This window comes from Lepidochelys olivacea (assembly GCF_965140295.1).
Source record: "Lepidochelys olivacea isolate rLepOli2 genome assembly, chromosome: 25".
Lineage (NCBI taxonomy): Eukaryota > Metazoa > Chordata > Testudines > Cheloniidae > Lepidochelys > Lepidochelys olivacea.
The window spans coordinates 16,471,144-16,495,875 of NC_140435.1; the positions used below are offsets into that span (position 1 = coordinate 16,471,144).

Genomic DNA, 24,732 nt, shown 5'->3' on the forward strand with positions numbered 1-24,732 from the left:
TACCCTGGTGCATCTGTGGATTGTTAGCACTAGTGACCAGCGCTGAAAGCTAGCTGCAGAGGGAGAATTTCAGAACACCCTGACTGACAGCCATCCCGGTGCGGGCAGCTGGTCGGAGCAGCCCTGCTATTCGCACGTTCACTGCAACACACCTGGCTTTAGGTTCTTTCTCCACTTACAAAGCTGCTTTTTATTTAAAAATTGGAAACAACAAGGCGTCCAGAGCTAGTTAAGGCCCCAATCCTGCCAACATGCCCCATATTTAACTTCAAGCCCTGTGGGCCGTTCAGCTGAGACACCCTCTGACTGCAAAGCCTGGGACCCCACAAACTCACTGCACCCATGAAGAGCGGGGGGCGCACTGGGAGCAAGACTTAAAGAGGAGTAAAATCCAAGTGCCGGGCTGGGATCCTTGTGGCTTGGCAGGACCTCTCGGGCCCGACTGAGACAGGGAGAGGCAGCTCAACCATGCCTAGGGGGCTGCTCCCCCGTCGGTCCATGTGCATGACCAATAGAAGGGGTTAAAGTCAAACCAGCCACGCAGCCGGGCGCTTTGATCAGAGTCTTGCACACAAGGCGATTTATGTCCACGCTGGAACAGGGAGCTGAGATTTAAGCACTCCATCTGCTGCTGCCAAGTTTTTGACTCCAGCTGTGCCAGGTTCCTGCAGTTACAAGCCTTCTCTTCGGCCTGGCTGCAGCGGGAGGAGGCTGGTGGGTTGTTTTTAATGATTGTGCACCTAGTAATGATTAATCCCTGGGCTGCCATTTTAAGATGAACAAAGAGGGGAGGAAAACAGAGGGGACCCAGGTAGCTGCTTTTAAAGGAAACCCAGCCAACCCCCTTCGCAAGGCAGCGGCTCCAGGAATGGCGCCCTGAGCCAGGGGCCCGTCTGCAGGCAGCACCAGGCTGGAAAGCAGCACGTTTACCAACAATACTAAGGCCAGAGACGGGCGCAGCTGGCCCTGGAGACAGCTTCTGCAATCTAAGGTAAGATGTATTGATCGCTTCACAGGGGAGAGCTGCTCCCTTATTTTTGCATCATATGTTTCAGGATCGTCTCAAGCTCTGTCAGGTTTCAGAGTAGCCGCTGTGTTAGTCTGTATCCGCAAAAAGAAAAGGAGGACTTGTGGCACCTTAGAGACAAACCAATTTATTTGAGCAGAAGCTTTCGTGAGCTACAGCTCACTTCATCGGATGCTTTTAAGAAAAGTACTCCTTTTCTTAAAGCTCTGTCGAACTTAAGGGGGCCAGATTCCCAGCGGGTATCAGTCAACCTGCAGCCAGGTAGGGGTCTGGCCCCGTTGACCTCAGTGGAGCAATGGCAATGGATGCTAGCTGAGACCCTGGCCTAGAAAAATTCTTCTCATGAGGTCAGAAGGCTGAATTCATACAGATCTGCCTCCGAGAGTTCGCCTTCGATGCACAACACCGTGAATGTTCACCAGCTGCTTCCTTCAAAGCTTAAATCCTTGTTTGTTGTTAAGGGGCTTTTAGAGGGGCCGTTGTTTATTTTGTTTATTATCTTGTTTATTTCTAGAGTAACAAAGCTAGGACAGAAATGAAAACAAGCTTAACTGGCTCAATTGAATAAAGCAAGGTGGTTGCTAAACAAAAATCTTGGGCAATTTAAAGAACCCGGTTAAGGAAAGAGGTGGAATTGCAAAATCTTTGCAGAAAGGGCTTAGGTGTCGGAGTCAACTTCACTGGGTCTGGAAATTCTCTCTGGGGTCTGGGATCAAACTGGAACTGCAGCTTTTAGAAGCACTGGGAGCTTTTGTTGTCTTTGAAACTTGAATCCTGGCCAAAGAAAGGAGGTTTGGCAGCGAGAACACAGCACCAACCTTATCGCGGGCTCTCTTGGGGAAAGAAAAACATTGGGGATTTTTTTTAAAAAGGACTGACTAGAGCACACGCGCGTGTGAGGGGAGCGTATTATTTGCTAGTGCTGGGACAGACGGGTGGAGACCCACGAGGGGCGTGTAGTGAGCAAACCCTGCCCTGAGCTGCTGTGGGCTTCCCAGCTGCAGGCCTGGGAAAACAGAGCCTTATTAATCAGGTGAAATAAGAGAGGAGGTGGTGTTGGCAGAAACTGTTGCAGCCGGCGTGGAGGCCCCAGCCGAACATTCCCATCCTATCTCCAGTGGTTCAGGACGGCTGGATTCAGCAGGGATCATTGACCCTGCATGTTCCTAGTGATCCCAAAATCCAAGGTGAGGCTTAGAAGGATTCTACGGAGGATTGTTTGCCCTTCCCTGTGTTCTCTGCCCCTCCAGCACTGGGGGGATTATAATGGAGCGCAGGGGCAAGGCTCTCGTGAGCTGAGCCTGTAGCAAAATAAAAAGGCCTTTTATTAAAAGTTGGGTGAGGGGGAGAACAGGCAGTTCCTGTGGGAACGCCTGGGCCTGTGCCCAGCGGGTCAGAGCCTGCCGAACCGACCCAAAGGACACTCGGGGGGGGAGGGAGGAGGGGTACACCTCCGGAATGCAGGGGCAGAAAAGAGCGTTTAAAACGTGGCTACCCCAGAAGTGTAAGGGATCAAATAAACAAATCTGCATCTTCCTTTTATGTATCCCTTTAAATATAGCACAGCAAATTCATCCCTGGGGTAATTATTCTCAGCAGCCAGGTCTTCCGTGTATTAGTGACCCTCGCTTGTGAGGGGCTCAGAACCGGGGTGCCAGCCTGACGGCTACACAGCAGTTTTATAGCCCTGCAATTCAAGCCCGGTGAGCTTGAGTCAGCTCCCCGGACCAGCCATGGGTTTTTTGTCACCGTGTAGACATACCTGGGAGGCCAGGGTTCAATCCCCTGCCCTGGCCGCGACTCCCTTTGAGTAAGTGACTCAGTTTCTCTGGACTGCCTTTGTTCTCCATGGCATTAATGGCCTTTCCCTGCGTCACAGAGAAGTTGTAAATGTAAATACGTGAAATTCCCCCTTTACCGGATAACTGTAACCTACGAGTACACAGGAGTTCTTCTCCCTGGGTCATAATGACTCGTGCAGAAGCAGCAAGGTCGGGCCTCTTTATCTTACTAATAAGGTTTGTGTTACAAAAGCATTTCTGTGTCTGAGCCTCTGTTGTTTGTACCGTTATTAATCAATGCTCGGGAAGTGCTTTGAAGCCCTCAGCGGTGTTGCTATTGCACAGAGCAGGGCGCGGGGGTAGGGGAGACCTAGGGAAAAACCGATTGACTGAAATACACGAATGTAAGGCAGACTCTAGGCCCGTCTGTCTGCTGAGGTCCTAGTACCGTCACCATAGCGTGGGAACATGCGGAAGTAATCTCTTTTAGAAACATATAATCTGTGGGGCTTGGGGGTTTGCATTTTGTTACCAAAGTGTCTGAACAAAATTACTTTAGTTCAGTTGTTGGTGGGTTCTTTTTAAATCTTTTGCATTATTTGGTTGAAGCAATTCGAGTAAATTCAAGTGAGTAAATTTTGTGGGGTGTTGAACTAAAAATGTGGTGGACTTGGTTGATATTGAGGGTGTGACGGCCTGTTTCTCAGGATTTGCACCAGTATATCAGACCCGCATTTGGCAGAGTTATTCCAGGTTTATGCTGGTGTAACTGAGACCAGAGCCCGGCGCTAGTGCAAGGGGGGCAAAAATCATCAAAGTGTCTAAGGATCTGTCTTCAGTGCAAAGTTTACTCAGGTTCTTGCTCGGGGGTTGCCCCTAACCCAGCTCCCGTCCACACCCAAAACCCTCGAAACCTGAGTTTAGTGGTGCTTTCGCACTGGGCTAGCTGGCTCCTCTAGGGCGGAGTGCTCACGCAGGAGCTGGTAACCCGCCCACTTGTGGCAAGGACATCATGCGGCCAGTCCTCCAGGGCCTTCCCACTATTCCCTCCACGTGCCTAGAGGGACAGACAAGATCTCCCACAATCCACTGGAGAAAAACCCTGTGGCTCAGTTTACTGCAGGGCAAAGACCCAAGGATGGGTCCCCCGGCGTCCTAGCTGCACGCCTGGATGAGTCGGCACCCGGGAGGCACAGTCACTGTGTGGCTGCCCACACCAGGGCTAGGCTAACCTTGGGGTTGTTTACCCCACTTAACTCAGACCCCATGTGACTTAAGAGTCCAAGCCTCCTGGAAAATCAACAGGCCCCCTCAATTCCCAGCACTTTGGTGACTTCTGAAAATGGGACTTCGGCTCCTAAGTCATTTATGTGCTTTAAAAAAAAACTTTACCAAGGGTCCCTAAAGTTCAGCTAGGAGAATCCTTTGCAAGGCGGAGGGCCAAAGTCAATGGGAATTGCACCCCCTAGTGTCAGGGCTGAGCACAGCCTGGGGCATGGGGGCTGTTTGACCCCTGCAGCCTTTGCTAGGTGTGCGTCAATGAGTCCATCGAGGTGAATGGGGTTTCTGTTCTCTGCAGGGGAGAAGGGTCTCGCCCCAGCGTGGGGAGATGGTGCCGAGGGCTCAGGGAGGAGGCTGGCTGGGACCAGAAGGAGGATTAGATTCTGGGATATTAGACAAGCAAGTCCCGTTTGAACAGTCCCCCTACAGAACCTCTAGGTGGCATGAACAAGCCCAGTCCCCTGGTTTTGACCTTCCACCCCATCGTGGATCATTTCTGAGCTGGAGAGATCAGTTGTGCTGCTCAGGACTTAAACTGGGGTCTGCGTGATGCCTCCTTTTGCCGCTGGGGCCAGTTAGAAGATGGCCACATCCTTGTAGGCTGCACCCGTCCCCAAGGGCTGCCTGGCCTCGCCCGAAGCCGTTCCCCCCAGCTCGTGAATGATTAAGACACCGTATTGCTAGGTCGTGGCACCCAAGAGGGAACATCTACACTGCTGCTTTCAGCCCCGTAACTAGGGTGACCAGATGTCCCAATTTTATAGGGACAGTCCTGATTTTTGGGTCTTTTTCTTATATAGGCTCCTATTAGCCCCCACCCCCGTCCCGATTTTTCACACTTGCTGTCTGGTTGCCCTACCCATAATGCAAACCGGAGTCTGTAGACCCAGGCTCTGAGACTCGCTGCTGCGGGGGGGTTTGCAGTGTAGGCGTAGCCAGTGACTAACATGCTTGACTTGACCATCTATGTAGACGCAATTACAATATATCTATCTATCTATCTATCTCCATACACCCCCCCTCCATCAAGCTATTTATCCATTCCCATACACCCCATCTATCTATCTATCTATCTATCTATCTATCTATCTATCTATATCCATACACCCCCTTCTAGCTATCTATCTATCCATTCCAATACACCCCCTCTATCTATCTATCCCCACACCCCCCCCATCTATCTATCTATCTATGTAATATACATACCTATACATATAAAACCACCCCAATTCTATAGATGGAGATGCTGGGATTTTCAAAGGGGCCTAGACCCCTAATTGCCACTGATTTGTTATCAACCGGGGTTATTACGGTAGTGCCTGAAGGCCAGCTGGGAATAGAGCCCCACTGTGCTAGGAACTGCACCAATATGAAGCAGGGGGTGGTCGGCGCTCACAGTCTAACTAAAACGAGACAGGCCCAAGGTCTGTGACCCCCGGCGAAGGGCTACAACCCACACGCAGAGGTGGCAGCAAGCAGCATATTGATGCCATGTTTTCTGGAGGGTGGCAGTGGGTTAGTTTGGAGATCAGCTACTTGGAAAGCAAAGGGGGCTGCGCAGGTGTGGAGAGAAGCTCAGAGCTGGAGCAAACAATGCAGAGCAGTGAAAGTCCAGTCAGAACTGTGGCAAGTTCTCTGGATATTCACAGCTCCCTGCTCCGGCTGCCCTAGGCAGCCGATTCCACTTCAGTCGTCTCCCAAGGCCGGACGGCAGCTGAGGGAAACGCGTGGCCCTCACACCCTTTGCTCGGGGAGTTTGTAAGTGACTAGCTCAAGGCCTCAGTGGCAGAGCAAGCATTCGAACCCCCTGCCCTTGTGCTTGTCCCACCTCCAGGCCACCCTGCTTGACCAGCTTGTTTATCTGCCGCCCTACCGAGGCGTTTCTAAGGCTGCCCGTCACTGCGGTCTCCGGCCGCCTGCCCTGCATTGGATCCTTCCTCCGCCATGTATAGCCAGAAGCCCTACGACAGCCCGCCCACCGGCTACGGCCCCCCCGGCGACGGCTACGGCTACGACATCCACTCCCCCGCCCCGGGCTCCTTCTACATTGAGGACGTGCCGCAGTATTTTTACAAGTGGAACTCTCCGCCCGGCGTGGTGAGGATCCTGGAGGCCCTGGTCGTCCTGCTCTGCATCACCATCTTCGCCTGCGTGGCCTCTACGCTGGCCTGGGAATACAGCTACGGCTACGGGGGCATGTACGGGAGCGGGCTAGGGAGCTACTACGGGTCTGGCTATTATGGCGGAGGGATGGGCTACGGCGGCTACGGCGGCTACGGAGGCTACTATGGCGGGATGACCAACCCGCGGGCAGCCAGCGGCTTCATGATCGCCATGTCGGTATTGTGCTTCATCGCACTGCTGGGGTTCTTCGTGGCCAGCGTCACCAAGTCCAGCAGCGCCCGCTCCCGCAGGTTTTACCTGGCGGTCATCGTGGTGTGCGCCATCCTGGCCTTTGTCATGCTCATCGCCTCCATCGTCTACATCATGGGCGTCAACCCCCGGGCACAAATGACCGGCAATTACTACTACAGCCCCATGCTGACCATGTGCAACCAGATGTACTCCTCCGGTGGAGCCTACATGAACCAGTACCTCTACCATTACTGCACCGTGGACCCGCAGGAGGTAAGATGGGCACTGCTTGCGTTTTCCCTTCAGCTTTCCTTCTTTTCTCTCTTTCTCCTTCCTTGCACTTCCTTTCTGCCTTTTCTCTCTTTCTCCTTCTTTTCTCTCTCCTTCCATTTTGTCTTCATCCTTCGTCGACTTTCTCTTGGAGCTGCTCGGAAAACGGGGTGACTGTTTTGGGGAAATGTTAACGTCCGTTTAGTCCTGGTTTGTTTAAAATGTGAAATGATCTACAGAGGGGTTTGAAAATTTCCTACCGTTTCGCTCGCTCGCTCGCTTTCACAGACGAACAGGATGAAATTTTGGACAGAATATTCGTGGAAACCCCCCATTTGTTTTGGGTTTTTTGTTAACATTTTAAAATTTTGCTTGGAAGTGTTGGCATTTCCCAGCCAGTCAGTACCTCCATAGCCATCGGCTGTAACTGCTACTTTCCCTTTTCCACTAGCCATAGGTGCGCTTCTCCAACTTGCCTCAGCTAAGAGCAGTTCCTGGTGACTAGTGTCAGCTGCCCTTGGCTCGACACAGGGTGTCACCAAGGCTAGGAGGACGGAGCTGAGGACAGGGAAATTCAAGGCTCAATACCGGAGGTGCTTTCTCGTGGGCGAAGCTGTGGAGCAATCTCACAGGGGAACGGTGGAGACCCAAGTAGTTGGGCCTTCTAAATCCAGGTTGGGCAAAGTATGAGAAAAATCCTGCTTTGGCGGGTGGATGGGCTAGCCCAGAGGGTTGCAAACTGGCCCCTGGCCCAAGCGGGAGCTGGCCGCTGTCATGGTGCTGACTCATTCGTCCTGGGTTTTGCAGCTGAAGGAGGGTCAGAGCTGATGGGAGAGGGAGCTGAAGGAAAAGCATGTGGTTATTTTTCCATTCAACCAATGGCTTTAGTTGACAGGAGTGAAATAGGATCATGAAAGGGATGGGAGGGCAATCCCTCTATTAAGCTGTGGTCCCCACTATGGGAAAGTTCGGTAAACCCTGGACTAGACCATCTCCTGGCTCTTTTCCATCTCTACCCATTTTCTGGGATTTTCCAAACCCTCTGTTCTGATCAGCTCAGAGCTCTGCTCCCCTCTCCCCTCCTTGAGCCGTCCTGGTGCAATTTGTACAGTGATTTGTACAGTTTAAAACTCTACAGCTATGAACCAAGTGCCACGGACAGTCGCTGAAAGTTGGGTTTTGCCTTAGTCGGTTTCCCTTGATCCCAGTGGGTCAGGTGGTCACGGCCTCAAAGTCTCTAAGTCCTGGGAGAAAGCTGATGGAAAAGATTTGCTGTAATGTCTTTGTGATAGTTACTATGGATTGATACCATTGAATCCCCATTGGCTACAGCAACGGTTCTGCAGAGCTACACGGGGATCACCGATAGCAGCATCTAGCAGTCTTCGATTGCCAAGACAGATGAGTCCACTGCAGGCTCCCCTTAGACCAGTGCTGGGGTGCGTTGTAGCCCACTAGCACCTAGACACCCCAGCTGAGGTCAGGGACCCTATGTGCCAGGCGCTGCACAGATGCACAGTGAGAGACAGGCCCTGCACCAAAGAACTCAGTCTGAATAAATGAAGGAAGGCTCATTCACCCCATTTTACAAAGGGGGAAACTGAGGCCCAGACAGACACACAGCAGAATCTGCAGCCCAGTTATTTATCATAAATGTTTGTATAGCCCACATTACTGTAGTCTCTGAGCTGAGCACCTCCCAGTATTTAATGGATTTATCCTCACACACTCCTAGGAGGCAAGGCCTGGCTGTCATTGCCATTGAATGGAGGGGAAACTGAGGCACAGAGTGGCTGAATGACTTGGCTAAGGGTCACACAGGGACCCTGTGGCAGAGCTGGAAGCTGAATCCAGGTCTTCCAAGTCCGAGGCTAGTGCCCTGATCACTGAACCTTCCTTCTTCTAAGCTAAGAAGCGCCTCTTTCAGCTCAGAATAAACTTGGGTCTCCTGACTCCCAGTCCACTGCTTTAGAATCATAGAATATCAGGGTTGGAAGGGACCTCAGGAGGTCATCTAGTCCAACACCCTGCTCAAAGCAGGACCAATCCCCAATTTTTGCCCCAGATCCCTCAATGGCCCCCCCAGGGATTGAACTCACAACTCTGGATTTAGCAGGCTAATGCTCAAACCATTGAGCTATCCCTCCCCCCCTTAACCACAAGCCCACCAGCCACGTGCTTTGTCCAGGTCTAGCCCCCAGGATGTAACACGGTGCAAAACAGCTTTATAAAAATCTCCTTCATTTGCTGCTCAATTACTCTGCTGGGCTTGGTCGGTTTTCTTATTGCCACTGTGCAGCTAACTGGGATCTCTGCTTGCTGGCCCTGGCTCCGGAGTCAGAGCTCTAGGCTGTCTGTTGGATAGAAGGCAGCAGAATAGTAACAAACAAGGTGTCTGTGAAGTCAGTTTTGGTCTGGAGAGAAACAATTGCAGCGATTTAAGCAGCAAGCTGGGCGGGGCTGCCGATACCATGCCGTCTGCATTCCGGCCACCTGAAATCCAGAGGCACGTAGAGCTACGCACTTTGCTGCATATTTCCTACCAAAAACAAGCCGTGCTGCACTTGCCTGATGCATGGACCAGATGTGACCTAATATGTCATTCCCCCCATGTCTAATATCTATCAAACTTCAACATTCTTACTAGGGCCCTATGGGAAATTCTGAGGAGTCTCCCTCTCTCACACACACCAAAATGCAAGGATTTGAACCCCTTCTCCTGGAGCAAAAATCATACAGAGAATAAGTAGCCCCTATTTCTGCTGCTTTCGGCCATGTGTCCTTAGGAGAAGATTGTTGGTTGTTTCAGCATGCAGCAGGGAGTGAGGACTCCTGGGCTCTTTTCCTGGCTCTGTGGGGCCTTGCAAAAGTCATTTCCTCTCTTGCCATGTGCCTCAGTCTCCCAGTCTGTAAAATATGAGGGCATTGGATCCCTGTAGCTTGCAAAGTGCTTTGGCATCACCTGGTTCCTTTTTGGTTCTTGAGCTGGGCCCAGTCCCGGAGAATGAAACCCCAGAAAGCTTTGCCAGCTCGATTGTTTTGCTGACTTCCACACAGGATAAGATCATAGCAATGAGCAAAGCAGTGGCAGCCTCCCATGTGATTCCTGCTTTGTGCCAGGGACAGCTGGGGAAGCTGATTCGGTTTGTTGCCAGCACAGCCAATCCCTACCATTCCCCCTTTGAGTGCTGCTGGGTTTGTTCTCCGTCGCTTGGCAGTTCTTGTGAAGGAGCCGGTTCCAAAAGCCCTTGCCAACCCAAGAAGCTGCCTTTTCTTCTCTTCCTCCCCCTAAATCCTAATTCCAGGAAATTCCTCATCTGTCTCACTCTCTCTTCCTTGGGGGGACTCTTTTCTCTGATGTAACAATTATTTTCCCTCTATTTGATTTCCCCCCACCCTTTGGCACCTTCACATGGACTGGAATGACTTCTCCAGCTGTGCTAGCAGGAACGGGTGTCTCATTTCCTGCTAGTGGCCAATCCACATAGACGACAACAACCTACTGCTGCTATCAGCTGATGGAGTTCTTCCTTTAGCTTGAGTGCTAGAGGTCAGTGCTGCAGTGCAGAGAGTGGTGGGGTTGAACCAAGCTGATGGATGACATAAGGGTAATTTCCCTGACTCCCTGGCCAACGTGGGTTTTTTCCTCTCTTCTAGGCCATCGCCATTGTCTGTGGGTTCTTCATCGTCATTCTTCTCTGCGTGATTTGCTTCTTTGCTCACAAGACGCGTCACAAGATCTGGAAGTTTGGGAAGCCCAATATCTACTGGGACAAGCCACTCGCCTTCCAGGAAGGCCCCAACGTGGAGGAGTGGGTGAGTCTAGGATGGTGCAGGCTGCGGGTGGAGCAGATGAGTGATAGGGACTTTGAGGCTCCAACCTGCTCTGGCTAACTCAGGGCATTACTAACCAGCCCATCACCAAGGTGTCTAGCTGCAAGAGCTACCCTCAGGAGCCAGATTGGGAAACAAACAAGGGGAGGGACTCTCCTAAGCCCCATCCACTCATAGCGCCAAAATTGAGAGCCCTCAAAGTCAGCCGTCGCTCACAGTAGGTTGTGCAGATCTTTGTAGCATGATCCATCCTCATCTTCCTTTTAGCAGCAGGGAAATGTTGATGTTGGTAAATCGGAGAGGGGTCAGAGAAGAGCCACAAGAATGATTAAAGGCTTAGAAAACCTGCCTTATAGCAAGAGACTCAAAGAGCTCCATTTATTTAGCTCAACAAAGAGAAGGGTCAGGAGTGACTTGAAAACAGTCTATAAAGAATCTACACGGGGAACAAATATTTAATAACGGGCTCTTCAATCTAGCAGAGACAGGGCTAACACGATCCAATGGCTGGACATTGAAGCTAGACAAATTCAGATTGGAAATAAGGCATAACGTTTTAATGGTGAGAGTAATTAACTGTTGGAACAATTTACTAAGAGTCATGGAGGATTCTCCATCACTGACCATTTTAAAATCAAGATTTAGATTTGTTCTAAGAGAGATGCTGTAGGAGTTACTTTGGGAAGTTCTCTGGCATGTGTTATGCAGGAGGTCAGACTAGATGATCACAATAATTCCCTTCTGGCTTTAGGAGGTACGAATCTATAAATGGTTAACAATGTTGACTGTAGGTCACCGTCTGTAGGCTTCAGAGTTAACACTCCATTGTGGTCAATGGGGCATTATCTCTCTGATCTGCTCTTTCAGGCTGTGGGCAGATGTGGCTGGATTCGTCTGCTTCACATTTTAAGGTGATCTAGGCAACCATAAATGTCAGGGTCAGGTTAGGTTCTGGAGCAAAAGATGGACTAGGGCAAGTGCAGTGGCCTGGCAGGGACCGTGGCAGAGTGCTGTGCGCTCCCTGACGCATGTTATGAAATGTGCTATATAAGAACTAGGAATTATTACTTTTGTTCAGTGTTTGTACAGAACCTAGCACAACAGGATCCTGGTCCGTGGCTGTGGCTCCGGCCTACTTCAGAAATTAAAATAAATAACAATAACAATAATATCATGTAGCAATGAGTTCCATGGGTTAATTTTATATATTAGTGGAGGGGGGATGTAGTTCCTTGCATCTGTTTTAAATGCCTTGTTTTTTCCATTTGCTTTTGGGTCTCTTTGTTGCTCAGATATGAGTAACAGGGTGTAGAGAGCAGGGCTGGTCCAAGCTATCTCGAATGTACCAAAAGATAAATAAAACAGGATTGGATCAGATAGGCTGTGAGCCTGGAACCAGCAACACGAAGGGTTTTTGTTCTCTTCCCCTTTGTCTACTGAGTGCTTGAAAGATGTTTGCTTATGATATGATTTAGTTTCACCCTCGTCAATGATTAACCGGGCAGCTCTTGCCACACAGGGTTTCGCCTGGCACATCTCAAACGGCCACAGTGTTCTGGTCCGTCGCTTGGCGCCAGGTCACATCTGGTTGGCAGTGGGGTTGGGCGAGTGGGGTCACAGGCACTTGGGGATGGGGTGGGGGAGCAGGGTTGGTTGTTGGGGTGAAATTTCACACCAGGGTAAGTGCTGGGCTCCGCTTAAGCCTGGGAAATTCATCTCTAGGCGGGGGGCTGGCGGGCGGTCTTAGCACCACTTGCATCCCATTTACACCAATGCCAAGGAAGCAAAGGATTCTGGGATTCCCAGCCATGGGTGTAGTGGTACCGTGGGGTTGCGCTGGGCTTCTGCCCAGGGTGAAATCCCCCAAGGGCCATCAGAGCAATCACCCCTCTCCCCTCCGCCTCCCCAGTGCATCCCTGCCGCTCAGCGTGCGCGTCTGATGCCTAAAAGCCTAACGCAGAGTGACAAGCCCTCCAGGGCGCTGCTGGGCCAGGGCATATGGCAGTTGGCATCCCCTCCACTGCATGGCATGACCCAGAAAAGCAGCCATCTCCGCATCAGGGAGCTGAACAGCGCTGACAAACCTAGCTGTGGGGAAATTAACAGTCAGAGCAGTCGCTGGAGGAAGACTTGTCCGCAGCAGGAGCCTCCTTTGTTCTGTTTGGGGTCTTGTCCTGCTCTCGTAACTAGGGTCTGAGCGTCGCCCAGGCATGTCCTAAGTGACGTGTACCGTGTTTAAGGGCTGGGCTGTGACCTTCGAAAGGAGAGTTAACCACCAAATCAGCGCTTCTCACAAGGGCAAGGAGAGAGCGCGACTGTCAGAGTCGTAGGCAGCGCGGCCTAGGGGTTAGAGCTGGATGGGGCTCGGGAGCCAGGATGCCTGGGTTGTAGTCACAGCTCTGGCAGGGAGTGTCTAACAGCGCAAGCAGGGCTGGCAGCATTGAGTCCGGGCAGGGGTCAAGGGCTCAATAATGTGTGGAACTGAACAAGACAAGTTCTTCCCAGACTGGGCTCTGCAGGTGGGAGCTGGGATTTCCCCTCATCCCACTCAGGATCAGCTCCCAGGTCCCCCTGGGGTTCCCCCCCCCCAGGATCAGCTCCCAGGTTCCCCTGAGATTCCCCCACTGACTCTAGATCAGCTCCCAGGCCCCCCTGAGATTCCCCCCCAGGATCAGCTCCCAGGTTTCTCTGTATCTTTGCTCATGTGGGAAGGAAGGTGGGAGAGAGACTGACTTAGCCAGGGAATGAAGCTTTTTTCTCCAAAGATCCATCAGATCCCAGACAAGCGACAATTTCTGCCCCCCAGCAAGAGGCTCCAGCTAACAAGCCACAAAGGGCCAGGAAGAAAGGAAGGGTGAAAGGGGAAAACATCTGGCTGTCTAGGATTCAGTCTAAACAAATGCCCCCGCCCCTCCCCATTTCCTTAACCTCCAGGAGCAGATGTGGCCGCATTCCCTCTTTGCCTGCACCTCTCTTGCGTCACCAACCCAGCACCTCTCGGCCTGGAGGCCCAGTGCTAGGAAATGCCTTTGGCCTGAGGTCAGGGACTAGGATGCGGGGAACGTTAAGGGGCCGGGGCCCTGCAGCTGCGAGGCTGCATAGAGCAGAGGCAGACGTTCATGCTCCGATGGGCAGGGGAGGGAGCGGCCTGCATTATTCAGCAGCCGGCAGCATGGAGCAAAGACAGCTTCCACGGGTGGCTGGGTGGACGTGAGGAGAGGAAGGAAGGAGTTAACGAGTGCATCTGCTATCCAGGGAGTGAATTGCAAGCAGGGGCAAACTTAAGGCGTTTAGAAAAGATCTGACTGGAGCAGAGGGGCAACTAGCCAAGGACAGGGGAGAATCAGGCATGCCGTTTATGAAACCTGTTCTGTTTGATCGTTCTGCCTACATGTGCCAATCCCTTGGGCTTAACAGTCTGTCCCACCTTGTAGTTCACAGTGACACTCCAAGTACCTTTTCCTGCCCTGAAGAAGAGCTCTTGAAAGCTTGTCTCTTCCACAAGCAGGAGTTGGTCCCATAAAAGATATCTCTTAACCCCCCGCCCTTTCGCTCTCATTTCTATCGATCTCGCTGATCACCGGCCTCAAGAGCTCAATCGTCCCATATCCGGTCTCCCAGAAAAATCACACAATTGGCTTAAAAACTAAGAGATTTTGTTTAAAAATGAATTTTGGTTGCTTTTGGTTTGCCTTCTGGTTAGTGAGCTGCTGGGGGGCACGCAGGGTGTGTGCTCAAGCTTTCCTCCAAAAGCATGAAGGTTAAAAAATGACTTTTAAAAAAAGGAGATTCTCCCCTAATCCCCTGATTCCAGGCGCTGGAGCTTTAGGAGAAACATGAGGTGTTGAGAGAGTTGGCAACACTGTATCTATCTCTCTATATCATCTTCTCCACATGATGCAAGTAGAGATTGCTTGCTTGCTCGCTTTCTTTCAGAGACCCTGATGAACTCAGTCTAACACTGTTTTACCATCTCCTTCCCGGCCCCCGGTGAATGTTATTCCCATTCATACATTAACTATTTACTGATTATTTAAAAATCTGTTCTGTTGGGATGCCCTCTTTAGCAGATGCCTGGTGGAAGTGGAGGAGGATGTACGTGGGGGGCTGGGCCGGAAGGCTATATCAAGGTCACAACTTCTAAAGCTATGGTTCCCCTGTTTAGAGCCAGATTTTAATACTTTGTTTTTGTAACTTTCTGCTAAGTAGTGTCCTACTGCACAACTGAGGTCAATGGGCCCACTGGCTGCGTGAGGCATTGTGTCCAGCATGAGGAAGATTGTGTGAATACAGTGGAAGGATTGCCTAGTGGTTAGGGCACTGGCTTGGGAAGGTGAGGGGTCATTTCTCTGCCACAGACTTCTTGTGTGACCTTGGGTGAGTCACTTAATCTCTGGGGCCTCAGGGGCCTATCTAGAGAGGAGACAGCATTGCCTAGTGGGTGCAGCCCCAGACTGGGACCCAGCAGTGTTGGGTCCTCTTCTTGGCCCTGCCACTGGGTTGCTGTGTAACCTGGGGCATGTCACTTCCCATCTCTGTGCCTCAGTTTCACCATCTGCAAAATGGGGATAGTGGTCCTGCCCTCCTCTGTAAAGCCCTTGGAGATCAGCTGATGAAAAGTGCTATGTAAGCAGTAGGTGGTATCTGTACAATGGACATAATTGCATTTCCCTAACTCACGGAGGGTGGGGGTGAAGATAAATCAATATGTTAAGGATTGGGAGGTGCTCAGATCCTACAGCACTGGGGGTCCTAGATGTACATAAAACAGATGGGCAGAATTTGACCCTGTAGCCTGCCGTCTGTACAAGAGCAAAGCCTGAAAGAACCGAAGCACCCTGGACGTGACCAGTTTCCCAGCTCTGGGCGTTTCCACGTTCCTCCCAGCTCGGTTTATTTACTGAGCAGGTCACCCCTGGGAGGCATTTCCTGAGTTCTGGTGGAAGCGTCTCCTGCATGGGCTCTGTAGGGACCCAGGTCAGGGCGGCGCTGCCCAGAACGACATATCCTCCCTTTGTCAGTCCCAGGGATGTCTGGGGAGGGAAGGGTTAGTGCTCTCCAGGTGGCTGAGTCCCTGTGATTTATTGTAAGCGAGGCGAGCAAACACCCCTGGGAAAGGGAACTGGCCCCGTGGCGTGCTGGCACAGGGGAGTTCGGGAGGGGAAATTCCCACCCAAACCGCCTGTTCCCTGGCACTGAGCGCAGCCACTTCCCTTCCTGGAGAGCCTTGTATCTCCTTCGCTCTGCTCCTGCAGCTCCCAGACCTCAAACAGCCAGGAGCTGGGGGCTGGGGGAAGGTGTCACCCAACAGCCCCACGGCTTTGTTCTCCACTGCAGGTTGTGGGGGCTGGCTCCTGGGGGTGGGGCATAGCAAGCCAGGTCAGCTAGGCCCTGGAATGGGGGGGTAGGTCACACAATTTAGCCCCATTCCTCTGTGCCTGGGACTTATCCACTGGCACCCACCCATCCCTCTGGTCTCTGCTGCTGGGCCGGCAGGTTGCGGGATCGTGGGGCCCGGTGGTGCCAGCTGCCTCTCACCCAGCCTGCAGGGTGGGGCTGGTTAAATGGCAGGGGAGGTGTTTGCCAAGTGCTGATTTAGCTTATCAGCCCCTCGCACTGTGATAAGGGGGTGGGGCTGCGCACACGGGAGGCAGAGAGCCGGGATCTGGGCGGTGGTTCCCTATGCTCTCGATCCCAATCCCAGCTCCGGGGCCCTGCAGACCGGAGGAGGGTTGGGCTGCATTAGCGGCCCCTGGTTTGGTTTTCTGTGTGCCTTTGTGTGACGGTGACCAGGAACGAATAGAACTGGCTGGGCCAGCGTCCCCCTCACGGCTCTGCCAGAGCTCCTCGCACAGTGCAGACCCCCAGCCCCTGTTACCCCAGCCCTGAGCTCCACCACCACCCCGCTCTGCCAACGTCCCTGAATCCCGACCCACAGCCCCTTGTTATACAGCCCTGGGCTCCCCGCCTCCCCGCCTGCTGATGCTGCTCAATCCCGACCTCCCATCCCCCTGTTATCCCCACCCTGAGCTCCCCCCTCCCACACAGCTCTGCCAGTGTCCCTAAATCTCAACCCCCTGCTCTCCTGCCCCCCCAGCCTCCCTCAGCGGTGGGCTGCCGTTTGGGCCCCACTGTGTGCACCCTGCGGACTGCCCCGAGGCCATCACCAGGCCTGAAGTTGAGACCAAGGTCACGCCTGGCCCTGACTCTCGCTAAGGTGGAGCTAAGGGCAGAGCGTGACCCCAGCATCACGCCCAGCCCCCCCCAAGGCCGCACGCGGGCACAGAGGGAGCCGAACGCCTCTGGCTGCTTTTCAGGTGAAGAACGTTGCAGAGGGGGCTAGCATGCCCGATGAGATGGCCACGCTGGCCTACTCTGAGAAGCCAATGAGCCCTGTCAACGCCCCAGCCAGCGCCTACGGCTACCCGCGCAAGGAGAACGGCTACTATGCCCCCGAGGCCTACAACCCCGGAAGGTGAGTCCGTCCCAAGGGCTGGGAACCCAGGGTCCCTTTGTATCCAGATCTCCCACCCGGGCCTCCGGCAGACTCTTCCCCCAGCTCAGCTGGGCTCACGGTGCTCGGGAGCCACTGGTTTGACGAAGTAACGTACCCGGTGGGTCTAGTGGTTAGAGCCCAGGGCTCGGACTCATTGGGTTCAGGGCACAGCTCTGTGGGACCTTGGGCAAGGCCCTGCATCTCCCTGGGCCTCATTTCCCAGACATCTGCAGACTGGAGGATAACGGTCTGAGGCTGTGAGCTCTGGGGCAGGGGCTCTCTCTCACTGCGTGTCTGGGCAGCAGCCGGCCCGGCGGGGTCCTGAGCTCACACTGCTTCACTGCTGCTGGTAGGAAAAGGTGTCCAAACCGATAACGGTGCCCATGTGGGGAGCGCGCTCCCGGTTTCACTCAGACCTGCCGCCTTCCCATGCTGCCAGCCCCCGGTCACCCGCAGCAGCTGGGGCGCTCTAGCCCAGGGGTTTCCCTGTGTCCCGCCTGGATGGATGAGCAGTTTGGGGAGGTCTCAGGCTGAGAATCCCGGCTCTAGGCTGAGCCCCGTGTCCACACACACCCCTCCCAGCTCTCCTGCCCGTGTGGTCAGTGATCAGCCTGCCAGGACCTTCAGCACCAGCACCCTGGAGGAGAGGGGGAGGGAGAGCTCCAGCAAGCCCGCCGCCCGGCGTGGGAGGAGAAGGAGGCGCAACCCCGAGCTGGACGAGTCCCAGTACGAGACGGACTACACCACAGCCATGGAGTCCAGCGACGAGCGGGACAAGGACGAGTGGGGCAGGTGAGGGGCTCGCTCTCCCCGGCGCGTCCATCAGTGACCCCTGGCTGCCTCTGCAGGGCCGCATCTACTGGGGCCATCCCCCAGAAGGGTGTCTAGCACCAGAGATCGCTGCTGTTAACATCAGAGGCTGGGCCACAGGGGGAGGGGCTGACCCATGGCCAGGCACAGTCATGCACATTGGAAAACACAATCCCAACTATGCATATAAAATGCTGGGGTCTAAATTAGCTGAAGAGAGAGATCTTGGAGTCATTGTGGATAGTTCTCTGAAAACATCAACTCAATGTGCAGTGGCCGTCAAAAAAGCCAACAGAGTGTTGGGCATCATTAGGAAAGGGAGAGATAATAAGACAGAAAATATCATGTTGCCTCTATATAAATCCCTGGTAAGCCCACAGCTTGAATACTGCGTGCAGATGTGGTCGCCACATCTCAAAAAAGATGTATTGGGATTGGGAAAGGTTCAGAAAAGGGCAACAAGAATGATGAGGGGCATGGAACAGCTGCCATATGAGAAGAGATGAATAAGACTGGAACTTTTCAGCTTGGAAAAGCGACGACCAAGGGGGGTATGATAGAGGTCTATAAAATCATGGCTGGTGTGGAGAAAGTAAATAAGGAAGTGTTACTGACTGCTTCTTATAACACAAGAACTAGGGGTCACTGAATGAAATTAACAGGCAGCAGGGTTAAAACAAACAAACAGAAGTATTTTATCACCCAACGCACAGCCAACCTGTGGAACTCCTTGCCAGAGGATGTTGTGAAGGCCAAGTCCATAACAGGGTTCAAAAAAGAACAGATAAACTCATGGAGGATAGGTCCATCAATGGCTATTAGCCAGTCTGGGCAGGGATGGTGTCTCTAGCCTCTGTTTGCCAGAAGCTGGGAGTGGGTGACTGGATGGATCACTTGATAATTCCCTGTTCTGTTCATTTGCTCTGACAGCAGCCAATGCCAGGTGCCCCAGAAGACAAGATACTGGGCCAGATGGACCTTTGGTCTGACCCAGTATGGCCGTTCTTATGGTCTTATGTTATGCCATGCAGCTGGACCAGGATGGGGATCCAGGCTGCCCCATTTGGCCTGTGGGGGAGGGCTACTCCATGGGAGGCGGGAGGGGGATCTGGTCACGCCAGCTTCACTGACATTTTGACAAGGTGTGCTGGCATCCCGATGTGATGTCATTGTCACGGCAGTGATGTCACCATGTGCTGTGGCAGCCCCATCTGGGGGACGCCTGCATTCCTCCCCCGTCAGACAGGCCGGTGACACAGCCCTCCTGTAATTCCAGTAAGCACCTGCCAGCTCCCTGGATGTGGGTGCAAGAACAACGCTGCATGGAAATAAATTGCAATGATTTGGGGGTGCAGGGGAGCGGGGCTCCAAACTCGAGGCACCTTGAACCTGGTTCCCAGAGACTCGGCCCTTCAGCTCCAGAGCACCCCACCCCCCGCTGAGTCCCCAATCTAATCTCTCTCTCTCTCCTTCTCCTCCTGCCGGGCAGCGTGTACCCCCCAATCACCTCGGACAGCATTCGCCAGGAATACAAGCAGGAGTTTGATGCTGACCTCAAGCACTACAAGCAGCTGTGCGCCGAGATGGACGACATCAACGACCAGTTGAACCAGCTCAGCAAGCAGCTGGACGGCTTGTCGGAGGACAGCCCACAGTACCAGGTCAGGGTGGGGCCAGGCTGGGGCTGTGCTTTACCGACTGACACGGAGTCTGTAGGGGTTGTATCACAGTAGCCCCTCTAGGGCTCAGCAGAACTCAGGGTCCCGTTGTGCCTGGCGCTGCACAGACCCCAAGAGCCCGGCCCGACTCCGAAGCGCTCACAGGCTCAACAGACAAAGGGGGCATTGTCGCCCCATTTTGCAGCCAGGGTACTAAGAACCAGAGAGATTCAGTGGCAGAGGCAGGAACTGAGCTTAGGTCTCCTGATTCCCAGCCCAGTGCCTTATCTACAGGGCATCCTTCCTGCTACTTCACCCCCCTGCAGAGGGGCCAGCACCAAGCTGGAGCCCCACTCAAGGGGCATGTAGGTCTCATCTGATAGCTCATGCTCATCTATTTTGTTCAGGGACCCACCCTGCCCGTGTGGAAGCTGACAGGAAATTTTGCCCAGTCAGTGGGAGCTGGAAGACATTCTTCTTCTCCTTCCCTAGCTCCAGCCCCTGCCCAGCCCATCCTGATTCCACCAGCATGCAGTGATGGGCTGCCTTGGGAAGACTGCCTTTCGGCAACGTGGCTGGCTTTCCATACAGTAGCCTGAAAGGGTTTCTTTGTCAGCCCCCGCCTGGCACCATCACCTGTGCTCCCTCGTTAGGTACACTGCCGAGTGATGGCTCTGGAATAATTATCTGCTGTGCACATAACATGGCCCTCTCCTCCTGGTTTTTCTTTTTCAGGGAGTCGCCGAGGAATACAACCGGCTGAAAGATTTAAAACGGGTGAGTCTCCAAAACCCAGCTTGTCTTTAGCCACTTGCCTCTGTGTTTATTCTGTCTGTCTGATCTCCCTTAAGGATTTGTGTGTCTGTCCATTCCCCTAGCTATTCAAATAGCATCCCATAGTGAGTGTCCTCAGCCAAGGGCTTAGCCGTTCAGCATTTCCCACTTCAGCAGCCTTAGAACTTGTCTACACACGCAAGCGGCACCGGCTTAACTTAAATCGCTTTCCAACCCAGACATGGTTAAACCACTGAAAGCCCCTATGTGCAGGTATGGATATCAGTTTGAATATAGTTCTGTCGGTTTAGCTGAATGCCTGTCAATTTCCCTAGGTGAACGAAATCATCAGAGTGAGGCTTAAACTGATTTCAGGGTGTCCACACACAATGTTGCACCAGTTTTATCTGAATCGGTTTAAAATCTCATGTTGAGTTAGAGCGGGGCAGCTCTGTGCGTGTAGACCAGGCCTGGGGGTGATTGTCTTTTTTCCCCTTTTCAGTGAATTTGTTGCTCCCATGAAGGGGGCTGGACTGAGAGCCCAGAGCTGGAGTTCTGTGCTTCATCCCAGGGCAGGGGCAGCATAGGGTGACCGGACAGCAAATGTGAAAAATTGGGACAGGAGGTGGGGGCTAATAGGAGCCTATATTAAAAAAAAGACCCAAAAATCGGGACTGTCCCTATAAAATCAGGACATCTGGTCACCCTAGGGCAGCATGGCTTTAGTGCGTGTGTAGCCAGTGATGTAACCGATCCCAGAGCTGGAAGGCCCCGGCTGGGGTGGGAGGCTAGCTCCGCTCTGTGTGCCCAATCCTGAGCATTGCTGTGTACACGCCGTTCTCACTGAAGTCAGTGGGAGCCGCACCCCCCAGAATCAGGCCCCCATTCCCTAGTCTGGGCTGGGTGGGGGGAAAGTCCCATGCAGTGTGTGCTTTTGTGACAGCCACCCTCTTGGCTGTCATAAGGGGGATTGAACTGGGGACCTCCGGAGCTAAACGTAGGAGCTGCTACAGCTTGAGTGAAAGCTCCCTGGGTGGAGGGGAGGCGGGCGGGCATTGTAACAACTCCTGTCCTCACTCCAAGGGGGTCTGTAACACACGCCCACCAGTGGGTTACACTCTGTAATGTGGAGACTGGTCATCTAGGACCCAGGCGATGAATGTGCTTGACGTGGCCCAGGAGCCATCAGCTGGTTAAAAACTGCCAACCCTTCCGTACCTGGGTCAGAGTCAAACACATGACCTGGAGTGCAATGCCCTGCCACCCTTCGCAGTGCCCCTGAGCTGGCTGGTTTGGTGTTGGATTACGCTCTGTGGCACAGCTTGAAATCCAACATGCTTCAGTGAGCTGAGACGGAGGAAAAACACCTCCTGCTTTCAGAGTTGTCTAGACGGCACCGTCCAGTGCCAGCCTTGGCCTCCTACAGCCTGCGGCATGGCCAGGGGGTCTTCTTCACTCAGCCGATCTGCTCTCCGCTGTGGGGACCTGGCAGGCCTGCGGAGCTCACTGGCTTTGGATTAAGAACAGGAGGACTTGTGGCACCTTAGAGACTAACCAATTTATTGGAGCATGAGCTTTCGTGAGCTACAGCTCACAGACTAACACGGCTGCTACTCTGAAACCTGGCTTTGGATTATTCCCTTGAGCCCCGCAGAGCCAGCCCAGTGGCATGAGGGGGTTCCACTGGGGTTCATACATCCCAAAGGACTGCTTAGTTCCAGTTGCAAAATCTTTATTAGCGGGGAGCGTGCACGAGGCAAGAAGAAACCCAGCGCGCCTCTGGGATCCCAGGTTGCTTTTGCAGCACAGGCCGCAAAGGATAAAAAATATCTCTGTTCACTTGCAAAGGGAGGGGGTCTAAGCTGGGATCACAGTCAACACGTGGGGCTTGAACTCAGAACCTTAAATATTAAGTACCAGATTTTCAAAGGGGACGAGCGCTCATTTAAGCACTGAAGGGAGCAGTCCCATTGGGTGCTGAGCATTTTCTTAAATCTGGCCTCAGTTGTGGGCACTGAGCCCTTGAAAATCTGGCCATGAATTCTTAACATTTGCTCTCCAGAAGCATCAGCCTGTGCCACTTGAGCTAAAAACAGAACTCCATTAGCCGGTAGCAATGGGAGGCTCTTATCTTCTTATGCGGACCAGCCACTAGATGGCGATGCAGAACACTGAACCAGCTCCCACAATGCTTCGTGCTTCCAGAGCACAACTGCATTAAGGAGCCAGAGAGAATGGGCCCCCGTGTTCCCTGCGACGTGATTAACGCCTCCTCGTTTCTTGCTCTCGCTTCAGACTCCTGACTATCAGACAAAGAAAATGGAGAGCAAAGCTCTGCGGAACAAGCTGTTCCACATCAAACGCATGGTGAGCGATTACGATAAGATGAGAGGCTAGCGCAGAAAGCGGAATCCTTTGGAGGGGGAAGAAATTCTGTGTGTGGTCAGCCGACTTCCCTCCACGAAGCGCTGCAAGAATGCCAAATACCTGGACTAAAAGCAGATTTCTTTTTGCTTTGTACACTCGTTTCAAAAGCAGAATCTCTCTCTCTTTGTGCTGTTTCCAAACCGAAACCCGACAGGTCTAAGTGAGCGGGGCGAGAGGGCGATTTTTAGAACAGAAATGAAACTCCAAGGAAGTTTGCGCTCTGGTTTGATTCCGGTGGGCCCTTATCTTGCAATGACCTAAGCAGAAATCCTGGCCCCATTGAAATCAGTGACTTCAGTGGGGCTAGGAGATCATCCTTGGTGCTTAAGTTTACGCATGTAAGTCATGAATTTAATAGAACTGAGCATTAAGCATGCACCTGCGGTTGCTGCAGCATCGGCCCTTCGGTTTGTACATGTGTGCAGATGTAAATTTGTAAATACGTGGGTGTGTATATAAATTAGCCTTCTGTTTTATATGATCAAAGGGTGAGCCTCTCTGTAGCATGCTCACATGCTGGTCCCGATCCTGCAAGCCCTTACTCGCCCAGGTAGTCCCAGTGAGCTCAGTGGGACATCCCTCCTGAGCGAGGACCCTCGGTGGGTGAAATTCACCTCTGGGCAGAGGGATTTGTACAAGGCCTATGCACCACTGACCCCGCCCCCCCCCCCCCGAGCACAGTAGGTGGAATGCTGGCCCCATTGACCTCTCTGGGGAGTGAGCTGTTACTTCAATAGAGCCCGGATTTCACTCCTTTCTGGGGACTTTGTGCTGCATAAGCCTGATGCTGGATCCCTGCCCAAGAAAGGCTTGCAGGATTGGGCCCGTGCTCTCTGGAAAGGCAATTAGCAAGGACTCCCGCTCCCTCTTAGATTACTGTCCTCGTTCCCCGCCATCCCCCGAGTCCCAATGTGATTCAAAGCCAGGAGCATGGGAGATCCGCAGCTGGAGCTCTGGAACCCAGGCATGTTTCACACTCCACACCAGCCTGCCGTAAGGAGCCCGTTCTAGCCAGCTGAGGGTGACGGCCTGTCTCCCACCACAGCAGCTGAGATGCGTGCAGTCAAGCTGGGTGTAAACACAGACCCAAGTTCCAGAGATTGTCCCAGCCCCTCACCTCCTGCCCCATTCTGCAGACGTGTCTCTTGTGGAGCTGACAACTGAGTTCGGCAGTGGATGCATTTCACCGGGATGAATAATACATAGGGAGCTCCTGAGTCACCCAGCGCAGGCAGCTCACACTTCTGACAACTTGACAAGCCAGCAAAAGCCAGGGTTTGGCCGCCCTCCCGCCAGAGCCCATGCTAGGCGTTCTGTGAGGAGATTTCACGCTCGCATGGGCATCCCGGTGCCAATCTTAGAATAGCCCCTACAGCTGCCATGGTTTTATAGCGCTGGACGGCACGGTGCGAACGTTTGAATGCAATTTCTTTTAACGCCACCGGCACTTCCTACGCCCGTGTGCTATTCTGTAGGGAACCGGTTGTGATGTCTGGGGTTGTTTTTTTTAATAAACTGTATCTATTGGTTTTAAATTTCAGCAGCTTGCTGAAAAATGAAACGCTTCCCCCTTTCGCTCCTGAAGCAGTGTGTGGCTTAGAGAAAAAGAATCTCTGTATGTTTTATGGGCTGCAGCCAGAGGCAGTGAGTGTTTTGCCGCTGGCCGGAGCACTATTTGGAGGTAGAAATTGGGCAAGGGGAGAGATGACAGCAAGTGCATTTGATGCAGTCCCTGCTGGCCTCCAGCCTGTCAACCCATTGCTGTCATGAGTTTATGCTCCTGACAGCCCATGTGGGAGGTGAGACTCATCATCCCTGGTTTGCCAGACCAGGCAGGACCCAAGGCCCAGAGTGCTGCAGTGACTTGGATGAGGTCACGCGAGGAGTTTGGGGCAGAGCCTGAAAAGTGAACCCCAACGTCCCCCAGCTCCGGCCAGTGCTTGAACCACAAGGCCAGCCATGCTCTGCCAGCAATGGGCTGGCAAAGTTCCCACCCCCAGCCCAGGGCTGCATTCTTAT

The 24,732-nt window shown here is 53.0% G+C and overlaps 1 protein-coding gene across 2 annotated transcripts; it reads left to right on the plus strand.

The window, feature by feature from the left end:
• Nucleotides 1-789: 789 nt before the first annotated feature.
• On the plus strand, nucleotides 790-24,248 carry LOC311513133 (occludin-like). 2 transcript variants are annotated; one of them, XM_084614777.1, is made up of 8 exons: nucleotides 790-991; nucleotides 5,924-6,717; nucleotides 10,372-10,530; nucleotides 16,866-17,023; nucleotides 17,627-17,836; nucleotides 19,344-19,515; nucleotides 20,248-20,289; nucleotides 22,582-24,248. In XM_084614777.1, the coding sequence occupies exons 2-8, from the start codon at nucleotides 6,034-6,036 to the stop codon at nucleotides 22,681-22,683; spliced, it is 1,527 nt and encodes a 508-aa protein (XP_084470903.1). In that variant the 5' UTR covers nucleotides 790-991; nucleotides 5,924-6,033; the 3' UTR covers nucleotides 22,684-24,248. The 2 variants fall into 2 exon arrangements, with proteins under 2 accessions (XP_084470903.1, XP_084470902.1); XM_084614776.1 differs by lacking the exon at nucleotides 790-991 and adding an exon at nucleotides 1,015-2,214.
• The last annotated feature ends 484 nt before the right edge of the window (nucleotides 24,249-24,732 follow it).

Excerpts from the sequence above, each read along its gene's own strand:
- LOC311513133 (XM_084614777.1), top strand. The coding sequence starts at position 6,034 with ATGTATAGCCAGAAGCCCTACGACAGCCCGCCCACCGGCTACGGCCCC. Across the intron at positions 17,024-17,626 it reads GAGGCCTACAACCCCGGAAG|CTCTCCTGCCCGTGTGGTCA; the intron begins GTGAGTCCGTCC and ends CACCCCTCCCAG. Across the intron at positions 19,516-20,247 it reads AGGACAGCCCACAGTACCAG|GGAGTCGCCGAGGAATACAA; the intron begins GTCAGGGTGGGG and ends TTTCTTTTTCAG.